The sequence below is a fragment of the Prunus persica genome, chromosome G5 (assembly GCF_000346465.2).
Source record: "Prunus persica cultivar Lovell chromosome G5, Prunus_persica_NCBIv2, whole genome shotgun sequence".
NCBI classification, from domain to species: domain Eukaryota; kingdom Viridiplantae; phylum Streptophyta; class Magnoliopsida; order Rosales; family Rosaceae; genus Prunus; species Prunus persica.
In genome coordinates, this window is record NC_034013.1 from 4182687 (window position 1) to 4196611 (window position 13925).

The 13925-nt window shown below is 37.7% G+C and overlaps 3 protein-coding genes across 3 annotated transcripts; 1 reads left to right on the forward strand and 2 right to left on the reverse strand.

Moving 5' to 3' along the window:
• LOC18776121 lies at nucleotides 1434–2690 on the forward strand. The gene has a single exon (XM_020563508.1). The coding sequence runs from the start codon at nucleotides 1993–1995 to the stop codon at nucleotides 2374–2376; it is 384 nt and encodes a 127-aa protein (XP_020419097.1). The 5' UTR covers nucleotides 1434–1992; the 3' UTR covers nucleotides 2377–2690.
• On the reverse strand, nucleotides 3411–4405 carry LOC109949195 (aspartic proteinase CDR1-like). The gene is made up of 2 exons (XM_020563984.1): nucleotides 4253–4405; nucleotides 3411–4193 (listed from the first exon to the last, which is right to left on the reverse strand). The coding sequence occupies exons 1-2, from the start codon at nucleotides 4403–4405 to the stop codon at nucleotides 3411–3413; spliced, it is 936 nt and encodes a 311-aa protein (XP_020419573.1).
• LOC18775845 (AT-hook motif nuclear-localized protein 23) lies at nucleotides 11824–13513 on the reverse strand. Its single transcript, XM_007210107.2, has one exon. It carries the CDS (start codon nucleotides 13079–13081, stop codon nucleotides 12230–12232), a length of 852 nt encoding a protein of 283 aa, XP_007210169.1. The 5' UTR covers nucleotides 13082–13513; the 3' UTR covers nucleotides 11824–12229.

The following is a 13925-nucleotide window of genomic DNA, read 5'->3' on the forward strand; positions in this document are numbered from 1 at the left end:
GCCGTTTTTGCCTCCCAGAATTTTTGTCGTTCAGGGAGCGAGGGTTTAGAGGGTTAGAATTCAAACTTTATTATTAATTTTGTAGTTATTTTTGTAGTGACGAGGAGATTTTAGGTGTGAGAAGTGATTACCAAATTGTCAGTGCTTATTGAATTATGAAAAAACAAATTTGGCCCTTAAGGAATTGTAAGTATCCTAATGCAACTTTGAGTGGAGCAAAAAATGGTATTTGCACATCGTTTATTAGAACAATTGCTATCAGGAAGGCCAATACAACAAGGCAAAAATCTCAGGAAGAAGAATGGAAAGTACGCTCATAAGTTCATATTAGTTTACTACTTCAATAAACTGATGGTTAATCATGGAGGATGGAATATAATAGCCATTGCTAGTTTGAAAAATCATGGACTGTTCCTTGAAAAGCAAATTGAAGCAATGTGCTAACTTAGTTAAAACAATTCATTGGAATGTGCTAGCCTAATTCTATCTATCCAAAAGGTTGCAAATGATTCACACATGATCTTTCTGAATGGTATTGCGACGTTTGAAATATCAACACATGCAACTTTTTAGATACACAAATTGATGAAGTTAGTTATAGATAGCACATTGCTTTATTATTATTATTATTTTTTTAATTTCTAGTGACATTCAAGATTATTTATGTTTTGTAAGGCGTTAAATTTAGTCAATTTGATAATGACATTATGATTGTTTATTGTGAGCATTTAGATACTTTGGTTTTCACATAGGGGCCTACATACTTCCAAGGAGCGGTGCTACCAAACAACAGAGAAGTTGCCGTGAACCTTTTGTTTTGTTTTTTTATTTATTTACGAGGGAAATTAACCTTAAGATTTAATCATCATCTCAATTTATTTCTATGGAGTGCAATGCTACATGTATAACATTTATGCACCATAAGTTCTAGTTTTGTTAAAGATATGTTTGGAAGTGATTGTAGATTGACTAACAATGTCTTTAATTAAATTAAGGCGGTCGAGACATGTACTGTAAATATTCTAATTATATAATAAAAGAGCAATGTAGAACACCAAATCTTAATTAAAAAGACAAATAATGACGTAAGCACCTAAAGACCAGAACGAGACGGGCCCCTTCTCATAGTTTTTATTCTTTCAAATTTTTACTTAGATATGTATATATATATGTTGCTTATGGAATGAGTCGGCCAGTGAGATCATTAGTCGACCGTAGATGTTCTAAAGCTTGTTGTATATATTTTGTTTAGTTATTTACCTTTTCCTATGTGTTGATGCTTGTTTAATGGAAAACTAAACATACTTCTATCCAAATTAACAGAACAAAATCATCAATTTATCTCCTATTATTCCGATTTGATATTAAGTATATTTGTTTCATGGTCTAATATATCCCTCCCGACATGACTTCTAGCATACTCTGTCTCGGTGAGAGAATTGGAGCTCAAAGTTCAAGTTCATTCAACCACCTCATGCATTTGTTCAACGGACCCACTGGCCACGGTCTCTAAGATCCCTTTGATGACAATCAGGAACGCGCCAACAGCCAGCAGGCGGGGTGGGCCCACTGCCGCCTCGTCGGCGGTCACACTCCCTTTCCTAATTTCCTACTACCCAGCGATGCTTCCAACGGCTCTTTTGCCAGCAAAGCTACACACTAAAACCATATAATACAAATATAAATACAAAATAACTCTTTCTTAATCCCAAAAATAAATATAAAAATAAATAAAAGCTATCTCTTTCTCTCTCTAGCCGCTGGGTGGCCTATTCATTCATGCTCGTCTGTCGACGTCTTTCCCCATAAATGCCTTTGCCTTAACTCCCAAATTAATAACCACATCCTAGTTCTCATTGTCCTCAAACCCAAAACAAACACATACCCAAAATCCACAAGCAAATTGTAAATTTGAAAATTTGCAAATAAACACATACATACTCTCATACCCCAAATATTGCAAGGCTCATTTTCGTGTGAATTCTTTTTCCAATGGCCTGCTTGGTCTTGCCAATTGCAATGCTGAAAAAGAGGTGCATGGGGTCACGGATAGGCGGCTACCGGCATTTAACCGAAGAGGGCTTCGGAGGGTTGGAGAATCCGGTGACAGTGGTGGTCGGGAAGGAGAGGAGGGAGTTCTTGGTAGACCCTTTTGTGCTAGAAGAGAACCCATTTCGGGTTTTGATCGAGATGATGAATAAGGACAAGAAGATGGTGGATTTTATTGATCATGAGAATGGCAAGGGGAGGATGGTTTTTGTGGATGTTGATGCTATTCTTTTCGAGCATATGCTTTGGTTGATGTATAATGATTGTTCTTCTTTGTTCAAGCTCAATCTTAAGGAGATCATCGACTTCTATGCTCAAGATAATTAGGCAGATTCCAGAGGAAAATACACAGAGGTACTCCAAATGAAACAGAGGTACCATGCTGCTCACTGATACGAGTCTATAGAATTCTTCTTGTAAAGAAATATTTTATAATCTAATAACTCACATATAAATATACATATTGCAATGAATAATTAATTATTCATCTCTCTATGACTAGATGTTCAACCCTTTTTTTTTTGGCTTTATTTTAATTATTCATCATCACCATCAGACCCCAATTCTCAGTTTCTGTATGTTATGGTTAAGGTTGCATGAGTAATTGAAATAACTTGCTGGGTTTTTCTCAGATTGATCAATTTGGTAATATTTCTTTCAAATTTTTGTTTTTAAATTAAAGAGAAAGCGGGAGTCAGAGGAGATAACAGAGATCAGAAAAAAAAAAAAAAAAAAAAAAACTCAAGTGCTTGCGTTCTGCTCAAATGAGAATCAAAACCTGTTCCAATTAAATCATTCTGTACATTCAGCAAAGAAAGACAAAAGTCTTCAATTCTAATTTATGTTGACAAAAGTCAAGAAAGATGTTGCTTAGGATTGTGGTAAACAAGGAGAAACTCAGCAAACAGATCATGAGTTACATTTCAAACTGAAAAGAACCAATGCTTCAAATTAATAACTTCCACATTACTTTTTAGCTTTCAAAAGTCTGGATAGTAATTGGAAACCTTAATTTCTTTCTTTTTCTAAGTTTAGATTTGACCGAAGATTATTGTAACGCGTAATGATCACTGTAGTCTTAATCTTCCAAAAGGGGTTTAAGGATGACTGGCACAATATATTAATGAACAAAACACAAATCCAATGCTGAATTATTATTACTGTTACTATTCTGCTGGTGTTTCATGAACACAAAACTTATTAAAACCTTCCATCTTCAACAATTCTCTGGAGAAAACGACAACCTCAGCGCAGCGACATCGAACAAGAACCTATAGTTGACCTGCTGAGCCGCGCCCAGAATGTTTAGACCATCACTTTGGTCCATTGACAATATGGTCATGCAAAACTCATTGTGATGTTCAAAGGCCTGGAAGAGTGGGTTTATGCAGCACAAAGTCAGCTCCTTCGAAATGAAGCGTCACCGATGGTGAAGTAAAGACAGTAGGGATATTCTGGTGGCAAAGATCGAAACCAGTCTTGCTTTTCTGCGTCATGAGTTGCCATCCATACATGTTATGGAAGTAATCCACCACAGCTTGTTTCAAGACCTTGAATGCCTCTGCCACGATATGGCTATATGGAGATCCTGAATCAACTGCCATTCCTTTTCCACCTGCCATGAACAAACTTGGATCGATTTGGAGACGTTGTCCATTCAAACTTATAGCATCCAGTTTCGTGAAATAATAGTCATCTGGACCGCCCAAAATGGGTGTGCTACCAACACTAGGACCTCCAATTTGTGCACCCTCACCAAAATGTAGCAATGATTGGGCCTCAAATTGTGGTGGAAGGCAATACGAAAATCTTCGAAGGGTGATTTGGTTTAGTTGTTGTAGAATACCAGTGGGGTGACCCCTGCCTAACCCCAAAATCCCTCCTATTGGATTATCATGACCATGAAAATAGTCATTGAAGTTCACCTTATTGAAGAGTCCCCACCCAAATGCCACATTAGGGATAGCTAGTTGCCTTCGCTCAGATAAAAATGTGAACGTATCAAATCCAAAGGGGCCGTAAGTGGAACTGCGATCATAGTAGAACAACCCATAAACACAATTTTGGCCCTTAGTACCAGGGCCAAGGTTTGGAGGAACACAAAGTGGGTGATCATCAGCATGGGCCGGGAAGTGGTTGATCTCCTGATGTTGAAGTTAGGCATTGACAATTTGAAGCACGACTTGCATCCTTCGCATTGAACCCACGTTAGAGTGCTACCGGTGTCCAAGGCCAAGTTGGTTTTCTGAGGAGGTGTGCCAATGTACATCTCTGTGTAATAGAAATCACTGTATGCATGTTTAACCGGTGAACTTATGGCGTTTGGGACTAAGGTTTCTAATGAGTTGGTGGTCATGATAAGGTCGAGGGCTCGAGCTTTGGATATTTCGGTCAGTTTTTGGTGTTTTTAAAAAAGGGTGAGGTTTTGGAGGAAGATGGAAGAGTTAGGTGAAAGCATGGTGAACATCTTAATGCTCAATCCTTGGGCTATGCCTCCCATGGTTGCCGGAAACATGAGAAAGACCATTAGAACGAAAAAGAAAACTGGAATTATTTTAGACATGTTTCTCAGGCTCATGTTTGAATTTTGATTATCTGATTTGATCCAGCCTCACAAGAAATATAATATTTATAAGGTGTGATAATTAACTTTTGCATACCATAAGGTGAATGCAATTGAGGAAATATTAGTCATGCCATCTTGGAATATGTCAACAAAGTTTGAAGAGGTTTTCCATTTCAATTTTCATAAACACAATCGTTCTTCTTTGAGATCACTTGCAGCATCTCCTATACTATAAACGGAGATGGATCCCTTTAGAGATTGGAAGATAGTGCTTGTCAATTTTCAATCAAACAGATGAAGGTGGTTGAACTAGGAAGTTTCTGAAGTGACTATATATATATATCCACTACAGCTAGGCTAGGTATGATACACAACCGAACGACTCATCTCTATTTTCTTTGGATGATTTTCTAATTAATTACGGGAAACTTCAAAGTGTCTTTTAATTTATAGATGGGCTGCCAAACAAACATGTACACACAAACAAAACCAAGTATTTTGAACTTGCTTGGGATGTATACCATGATAAATTATAGGTTATATACTTAAATGGTCTTACATAAAAGGAAAAGTTTCGGAAAAAGGTTTTTAGGAGCTATTGCCTGACCCGGATTAATATTTAGACCATGCCACGCTAGCTGGAAGTTGCAACAGGGCATGCGAACGCTGCCGAGAGCTGCTGACAGATGCAGACAGTTTCAATGCGGCATTTTGTCGAGCACCTGGTGTGCACGCATGGGTCGCCCAGCAGCCTTCTACAGGATCGCCGGAGGAGTTGCCCAGACATATTTCTTGCCTCCACGGAGGAGCCCGACCCCATTTGTCCCTTTTAAATTAATCCACCACTGCAGTATGAAACTTACATTGTTGACTCGTTAGCCTTATGACAAATTTCATGATAGAAGTTTAACATGGTATTATTGGAAATAAGGAACCAGATATCTCTAGTACTGATGATCAAACTTCACCAATTTGAAGGCTGAATTCTTTCTGAAATCTTTTGGATTCTTATGTTCTAAAATAGAAAAAACAAAATTGATTATAAATCGGTGCAGGGTTCTATGCCCTCCTCTTCAATAAAAATTCAAAGAAAAAAAAAAAGGTGTGTTTCATTTGGCAGTCACCTAATGGTCACATTCTTTTCCTTTCAATTACAAATAGGTCAATTATTTTGTAATCCTTTATTTTTTTTGGAATAAATTTCAAGCTAAACTCAGATCCATGCATATAACATGTACATCTGTAAGAAAAAAATTAAGAACATATGGCAACGAAAAAGAGTTACTATTTTGATGGAGTTTGATGGGCACAATATATGAACCATTTCATGATCCTAGAGAGTAGAGGTAAGCTAGTACTTATTCCAATCTTCCACAATTTTCCTGACCAAAACACAATCTCCTCGCACCAACATCAAACAAGAACCTGTAATTAACCTGCTGAGCCGCACCTACAAGGTTTGGACCATTATTGTCCCCCGTGACAATATCGTCATGGAAAACTCATTTTTACTTTCTATGCACTTCGAGTTCTCCTCCTTCCAAGTGAAGCATCACAGATGGGGCCGTAAAAATTGTAGGGGTGTTCTGGTAGCAGAGGTCGAACTCATCCCTCGTACCTTTCGGAATTGGTTGCCATCCGTACATGTTGTGAAAGTAGTCCACCCCTTGTTGGCTCAAGATATTGAATGCATCATCCACAATAAGAGTGTACGGAGATCCTGAATGTTTATGATCCCACTTCCGCCTCTCGAGAACAAGTTTGAGTCGATTTGGAGACGTTTTCCATTGAAACTTGTAGCGTTTAATCTCACATAATAATGGTCATTTGGAGCGCCTCGAATTTCAGCATCGTTACCGAAATGTAACAAGGATGGCTGGGACTCAAATTGTGGTGGAAGGCATTAGGAGAATCTTTGAAGGGTGATTTGGTTTAGTTGTTGTGGAATATTGGTGGGGTGACTCCTCCCTAACCCCATAGACCCTGATATTGGATTAGGCTTGCCATGGTAACGGTCATTGAAGTTTACATGGTTGTTAAGTCCTAACCCATATGGCACATTTGGGATCGCTTGTTGCCCTTGCTCAGATAAGAAAGTAAATTTCTCAAGTCCAAATAGACCCTCAGTGGTAGAGCCATCAGCATACTCCAAGAAATAGGAGCAAGCCCCGTGGCTGGAAGAACACAGAGTGGGTTATTAGCAAGCATGGCTCGGCATGTGGTCGATTGCTTGCCGTCGAAGTTAGGTATTGACACCGGAAAACATGTTTGGCATTCTTTCCCTTGAACCCATGTGATAGAGCTACCGGTGTCGATGTGCAAGTTGGCTTTCTGAGGAGGTGTGCAAATGTAGATCTGTGTGTAAAAGAAATCACTGAATGCATGTCTAACAGGATATCTTATAGTGTTTGGGAGACTAGTGGTTCTGATGAATTAGTGGACATGGTGGCTAGAAGGTGAAGGGCTCGAGCTTTGGATATTTGGGTAAGTGTTTGGTATTTTTCAGCAAGGGTGAGGTTTGCTGAGTATGGCAAGGGTGGAAATATGAATTTTTCGACGGGTGGGTTAGTTAAAATTTTTGGCTAAAACAAAAGTATATATTGAATCATTTAAACCATGCAATTCATAGCTACATTGACTAATTTCCAATAAGATTTAAAATAAAACAAATACATATTAGATGCAATAAAAATATACATATTATCAAAATGAATACATGTTTAACAATATAATTGAAAGTGTACTTATTGAAGTTGTGCCTTGAGATTCTCGAGAGAATTGAAATATTTTGTTATTGTCATATGAATCCATCTTGTTGCGAATCAACCTATCTATCAAATGATATCTTTGTGACATTTTCGTTTCATCTTATTTGTAAAAGGGTGAATTTCATTGAGACAAATCTTTCTCTTATAGAGACAAATCAATGAAAATATTAAAATTGGAGAGTTATAGGGATAAACCAATGAGACTTTCGTAACAAAGAATACAAAAAAGAGCATGTATTTTTTTGGGACCGCTAGGCTAAGTTTCACATGTATATTTTTTATTTTGACATAGTTTATTATAATCAAGGATACTTCATTATGTGGGACCAATTAGTATACTAGGATATTTATTTCTTTATATGATACTTCAAACTTGCATACTTCTTTACGTGAGAAACTGCCAAGAAGCCACAAGATGATAGATTTAGTCAATGGGCTATATAGGTTTAATATTTTATTTTCCAAAAAGCTACGTTGACTAAAGTCCAATATAGCCCACTAGGTAGTTCCGCCCGTGAGTACGGAGAACATTTTAGTGCTGAAACCTTGTGCCGTAACTCCCATGGTTGCAGCAAACATGAAAAGGGCTACTAGAACCCAAAAAAAAAAAAAAAACTTGAAGATTATGAGACATTATTTTCATTAGGCTTTGATGATCTGATGTGCGCATTTGTGATTTTAAGTATGGACTCATAAGAGAGTACTTATATACTGCAACGTGTGATAATTTTTGCAATAGTTTTTTTTTTTTTTTCATTATCTCTTTATAAATTTAAGTAGTGGTGTTAGTTGTAACCATTTGTGCAATTGGCTCATCATTTGTACTAGTTATTAGACATGTATGTATGATGAAATATATTAGTCATATTATGCAGGAAAAAAGTTGCATGATGACTTTTTATTATGTGAACAAGTATGTTAAGGCTTTGAGATGGCGAGATTGAGACTACACAATATCCACATGAAAATTAGAATATTTAGGCTTCAAGGTTTTCCATATTTGGTATATCTAGCTGCCACTACAGGAAAAACGGGCATAAATTTTCTTAGTCACGTAATTTTGTATTTAATTCGTGACCAACATTTTTAATCACGAATAGTCTGTAATTAATATGAATTATAATGAGGTTTTCTAGTAGTAGTGTGCATACGAAATAGTGGAGGTAGCTATGCCTCCAATTTACATGAATGTGCATACAATGATGAAAACGTCGACAGTCATAGTATCGGTCCTCCAATTTACGGATATTTCCTTAAACAAGATGGAAGGGAAAAAATAAGTGTAAGCAAGCTTGAGGGGTGAACTGTCAACTGATGTTCATGCAGATCGGGCCAGCGATCCTAATACAAGGCCCAATTGGAATGAATTACTACAATGTAGCCCGATAGCTTCTTCCCATGCTCCAATGTCCTTTTTTTTTTCTTTCTTTAATGATATTGTATTCCCATCCCTATTGCATATATATAATTTTCCTTCTCCTTTGGAAAATTTTTTTGAACACCAAAAAATAAGCTTTGTGTGCCACCCTCGGCCAAATTGAAGAATCCTTTTCAGAAGTCGTCATTAAACGACTCATCAAAAGCAATAAGAATATGGTAACCAACCATTCCTCAACGACAAAGTTGCTTACTAATCCTTTGCCTTGACACAACTGACACAGCTGCGTTCATCAAAGAAAAGATGATGTTCTTGATGAAGGTCTTTGAAAAACCAGAGAAGTGAAAGAGGACATGCCCTTTTCGAATATCATTCATCGAATTGATTTTGTGGCGATGTCGGGAACGGGCTAATTTGGTTAAGAATAAGCTTAGAGTTATACAGTGACTTAATCCAGATTACTTAATTCTTAACAATCAATTGTGTTCAAAGTTACTTTCTATATTATTGATTGTAACATGTTTCCGCACTTTTGGATTCACACACCTTGTCACCATCACACTACATTCCAATTATTACAATCACGTCCATGCTTGCTTGACAAGGCATTAGGGGGAGAGAGAGAGAGAGAGAGAGAGAGGACTCTTAGGTTATGACCAGTTTGTCGGCCTTACAATCTCTCAGAGAAATCTAAGTCAGAAAACACACTGATTAGCCTTGCAAATGCATTCTTTTTCGAGGCTTCGAAGGAGTGTGAAAAATGAAAAGCATGAGTTTATAAAGTACCTGCAGCCACTTTTAAAGCAGGAAAACCAGCATGACAGTAGACACCATGGTAATTTGGAAAATCATGATTGCTGTCTGTACCCATTAGTTTTCGTTTGCTTAATGTTGTTTTATTAATTTAATACGTTCATGGAAATGCGCACACAAAAATTATGTTTTCCTGTGGGGACTGGGGGCCTAATATTCAACTGCTCTTGATCATTAGTATCTCTAAAGGTGGAGATGACAGCTTAAATTAACATGGTAAGCATGGATATTATATTGTTCAGATGACCTGGTCATCTCATATTTTAGATCAAAGTTCTTTTTGTTATTTTATTATCTGAGAACACTTGCTCTAATATATATATATATATATTTGCTTTGGTGATCAGCCGAGATGCTTAATGTTCTAACTACCTTCCATTTTTTTCAAACTCTTTTCACCCATTTTTTTCAAGCTCTTTTCTCCACATGATAATTAAGCATTTCACATTCCAACCTAAAAGCAAATAAAATATTTACAAGAAATCGAATAGGTTGAACGGATTTTTTTTATTTTTTTATTTTTTAAATTTATAAACAGCGACGCATTCCACAAAAAGTAAGGTTACAAAAGATCTTCTGGTTGCAATGCCTAGAAATTGAATGCTCTAAGATTAAATCATTCATGAAATAAATGAAGGTCAGAGAAGAAAAGTGGTATTAATATCAAATACAAAAACAATAAGCAGCAACTTCAGTACATGGATTATGCAGGGTTGCCCTCGTAACTTCTCGAGGTTATATATCCCCAAAGTTGGGGAAGACAATCTTACTAGGTTTTATAGTCATGTTATGATAAGTTTCTAAACAAGTGGAAAAGCTTTGACTTGAAGATTAGATGTCTCAGGTTCGAACCTTCTATGGCATCTTGGTTGTGTGTGTGTGTGAGAGAAACCATCATCCCTTGTAGTTTAGACTCTCGCTTGTACTAAAAAACAAATCATATCTTAATCCAAATAAGATAAATGTAGCTTGAGAATCCACTTAGAGGAGTATTCCAAGCATATTCGTGAGCAAAAGTGCTTTAAGGAGTCAAATGAAATATATATTCTCCTAATTAAAATGACCACTAGTACTATGATACTGATAGGTGTGGAGGAGCATCTATAGATTTCACCCAGAAAACAAAACAACCACATTAATTCTTCATCAACATCTTGCATAAACATTCCAAATGGAGAATTAAGAATTGAAGTCCACATACACATGAAAGAAACCAAACACGATCGAAAGATTATTAATGATCGCCAACTTTGTTTCATAGCGGATGACTTGGAAGAAACATATAATGCATGGTGGTGTGGGTGAGTGGATGTGGAAGTGGTTTCCTCAAGTTCAAGTGTGTGATTATTTAGTACTGTTGACTTATATATAATAGAATTGAATGCGTGCATTGTAAAGCTCTAGCTAGGAGTATAAATAACTCATAAAACAGCTCATAAAACACACAAACCATGAAGGGCTAGATTATTTATATTATCTCTCCTGCAAATTGTATTTTAGTATGAGAGAAAACTGCAGCGTTTTGCACTTAAAGACTTGAAGCATTGTATTAACCATGCATGACGACTATGGTTCATTTCCTCTATAGCTTCTGGTTTTCAAGTTAGCAGCTTGCAACTTTCAAGCTTGCTCCCAAATGGGTTTCCAGAAACTTCAACAAAGAAGTCCTGGAATCGGAGTAGGTCGCCAAATGATATGAAAGACTCCTTGTTTAGTTGAAAAGTAAACTGGCCATCAGCTAGCTAGAAAATTATAACGTGCCTATAAGTAGGTAGCTCTTGGAAGCATCGAGTCTTTTTCCTTCATGTTCCTAAATTGACCGGGGATCATGATGTACTGACTAACCAATCCAAATTTACATAGAATCTTGTAACTAGCTTTATTAGGTTTTGAATCTGTAGGTGAAAATGATGCAGCATGTAATTAACCTAGCAAAAATTTCTTGAAAATAAGTGAGCTGAACATTTCTAATGTAACTTGAGCATAGTAAATAAATCCAAACGTTGAGCCAATAAACAAAGAAGAAAGAGCAAGGGTTTTATCAACGGGCATTCTACTTTTCTTTCGTAGCTATTAGTATTTCATGAAAACAACGCAAATTGAAGGGAAACAGATGGCAAGCGACAGACCCTACAAGATTTACTTGAGACCATGCCAAGTATATGTTTATCGATACTGCTCCGAAGATAGATTTAATCATGTTATTAAAACAAAAGAAGCATAAATTAAGCAAAAGGCAAGTGAAACAATTGGTAGCAGTACCCCCTAAATTTCAGGGACTGTGCCACTTTCTAAACGTAATAAAAATAATTGCTATCTGTTTAAAGCTGAAACCTCAAACCATTCCTTATAAAGAACAAAAGCCACTATTTCCATAAATCCAAGAGACCCAAAAGAAGAAACAACAAGAAGAAGAAGAAGTGGTAACTTCAAATTTAACAGAAAAAGAAAGAAGAAGAAGAAAAAAAAATTAAACATGAGGATGATGACTAGCTAGTCCATGAAATTTGCTGACCTTTTATCTCCAAGAAAGCTCATCTCATCCAATGCACAACCCAGCTTCAAATCTGAAATCCCCATCTAAAATATTCTAATTAAACACATCAAACTCTTAGCATCATCTCACTTCAATTAATTTGCTCTACTCTCTCTCTCTCAAAATGGTGGACGACCTCCTGAGTTATTTCCAGCCCACCCATCAATCGGCAGCTGAACATTCTGCATATTCAATGGAAGATTAAAGAAAGGAAGCCCCGAAGACGGGTCGGGGAAAGGGTTGTTGCCGACACCCACACCGCCGCCGCCGCTACCTCCGGAACCCTGGGGGACCTGCACCTGCAACTGCTCCTCTTCATCCAAAGGCAGCCTCTCATAAGCAACATTAGTAAACGAGGAGGCGATCACAATAACGGGGCCTGCGGCGGTCAACTCACCGACCACGCTGCCCCCGACCACCTGCCCTTGCACGCCGGCCAAGAATATGGTCAAGCTCGTGGCGCCGGGAGGGGCCGGCGGGGGCAAAAATGAGCCTGAAAGGGACAAAATCTCGAACCTTCCATGAAGGGTTACTACGGAGCCTGCTGCGGCCGGCTGCCGCAGGCTTACATTGGTGACCGTTCCGCTGCCGCTCAAAATACAGATCCCACGCTGTCGGCGCCGCGCGTACGTGGCGACGCAGTCGAATACATCGCAGCCGTTGCCTACCTCGAGAATATGTGCTCGGAGAGTGTTGGCGCTTTCTCTTGTGATGATGACTGGGGGCTTAGGCTTGTTTTTGGATCCAGGAGGACGACCTCGGGGCCGTCGGGCCACGATGTCTCCTGACCCGGGGTTGATGCCCCCGAGGTCAAGGCCCTGGTGATGATCTTCCGCGGAGAACTGGCCGGTTGACCTGTTGACTACTGCATCGTCTTCAGAGTCGGTTTGTTGTTGTTGTTGGAGGTGCAAGTCTTGCCTGTGAAGCTGGTGAACGTAGCGAGGAGCTGAGCCTAAATCCAAACCAGCCATGGACACATCAAAAAGAAAAACAGAAAACAAGGGGAGAAAATTATTAAAAATGATTTTTTATATAAAATTAGTTTATGGAACTGGGAATAGCAAATTAAAAACTGTTTGTGTTTTTCTGCTTTTGTTTATTTTATGGAAGTGGGAAAAATTAATATATAGAGAAAATAAGAAGAGAATGGAAAAAGAAGAGAGAGATGGAGAGAGAGGGAGGGAGAGAGAGAGAGGGTGTGCTCCGGTACTCGAAGTTTTAAGAGTAGTTGAATTATCTATGAGAGAGAGAGAGAGATTTAAAGAAAAGAAAAATAACAACGACAAGAAGAACAAGGAGGATCGAGTGCAGAGAAAGGGAAGGAGAAGAAGAAGAGGAGGGATGAGAGGAGGTGGTGTGGGGGTAGGGGCGACAAAGGACTCAAAACGCAGTCATTTCTCTCACACCAAAAGTTTAAATATATCACTAAATTAATATTTTGTTCAAAGTTTAATATTGCTTTCTTATTCTGAGGAAGAAGGGCATGGTTGCAAGCATGACTCTCAATCTTAGAGCGTGAAGTAAACGTCATCTTCAATATAATAGGGGTGGAATTATATTTATTATTCTATGTTTTTTTAATCTACTTATCAGTTATTTTGCTTAAGAGTTCAATGATAAGTTATTTGAATTTAGTAAATAGTAGCTCAACTCATTAAAAATATTTATCTATGCATATGAGGGTTGCGTTTGATTTTTCATCTCTCAATATCATTTGTATAAATACAAATTATAAACTAAAATTATAATTTAATCAAGGTTGATAATTTGATGAAAGCCTAAAACTATGTAGCTTCTTCGGGACATAAGAATTAG

Coding starts and splice junctions, on each gene's coding strand:
- LOC18776121 (XM_020563508.1), top strand. CDS start 1,993: ATGGCCTGCTTGGTCTTGCCAATTGCAATGCTGAAAAAGAGGTGCATG.
- LOC109949195 (XM_020563984.1), bottom strand. CDS start 4,405: ATGACCACCAACTCATTAGAAACCTTAGTCCCAAACGCCATAAGTTCA. Junction 4,194..4,252: donor CCGGTAGCACTCTAACGTGG/GTTCAATGCGAA, acceptor CTTCAACATCAG/GAGATCAACCACTTCCCGGC.
- LOC18775845 (XM_007210107.2), bottom strand. CDS start 13,081: ATGGCTGGTTTGGATTTAGGCTCAGCTCCTCGCTACGTTCACCAGCTT.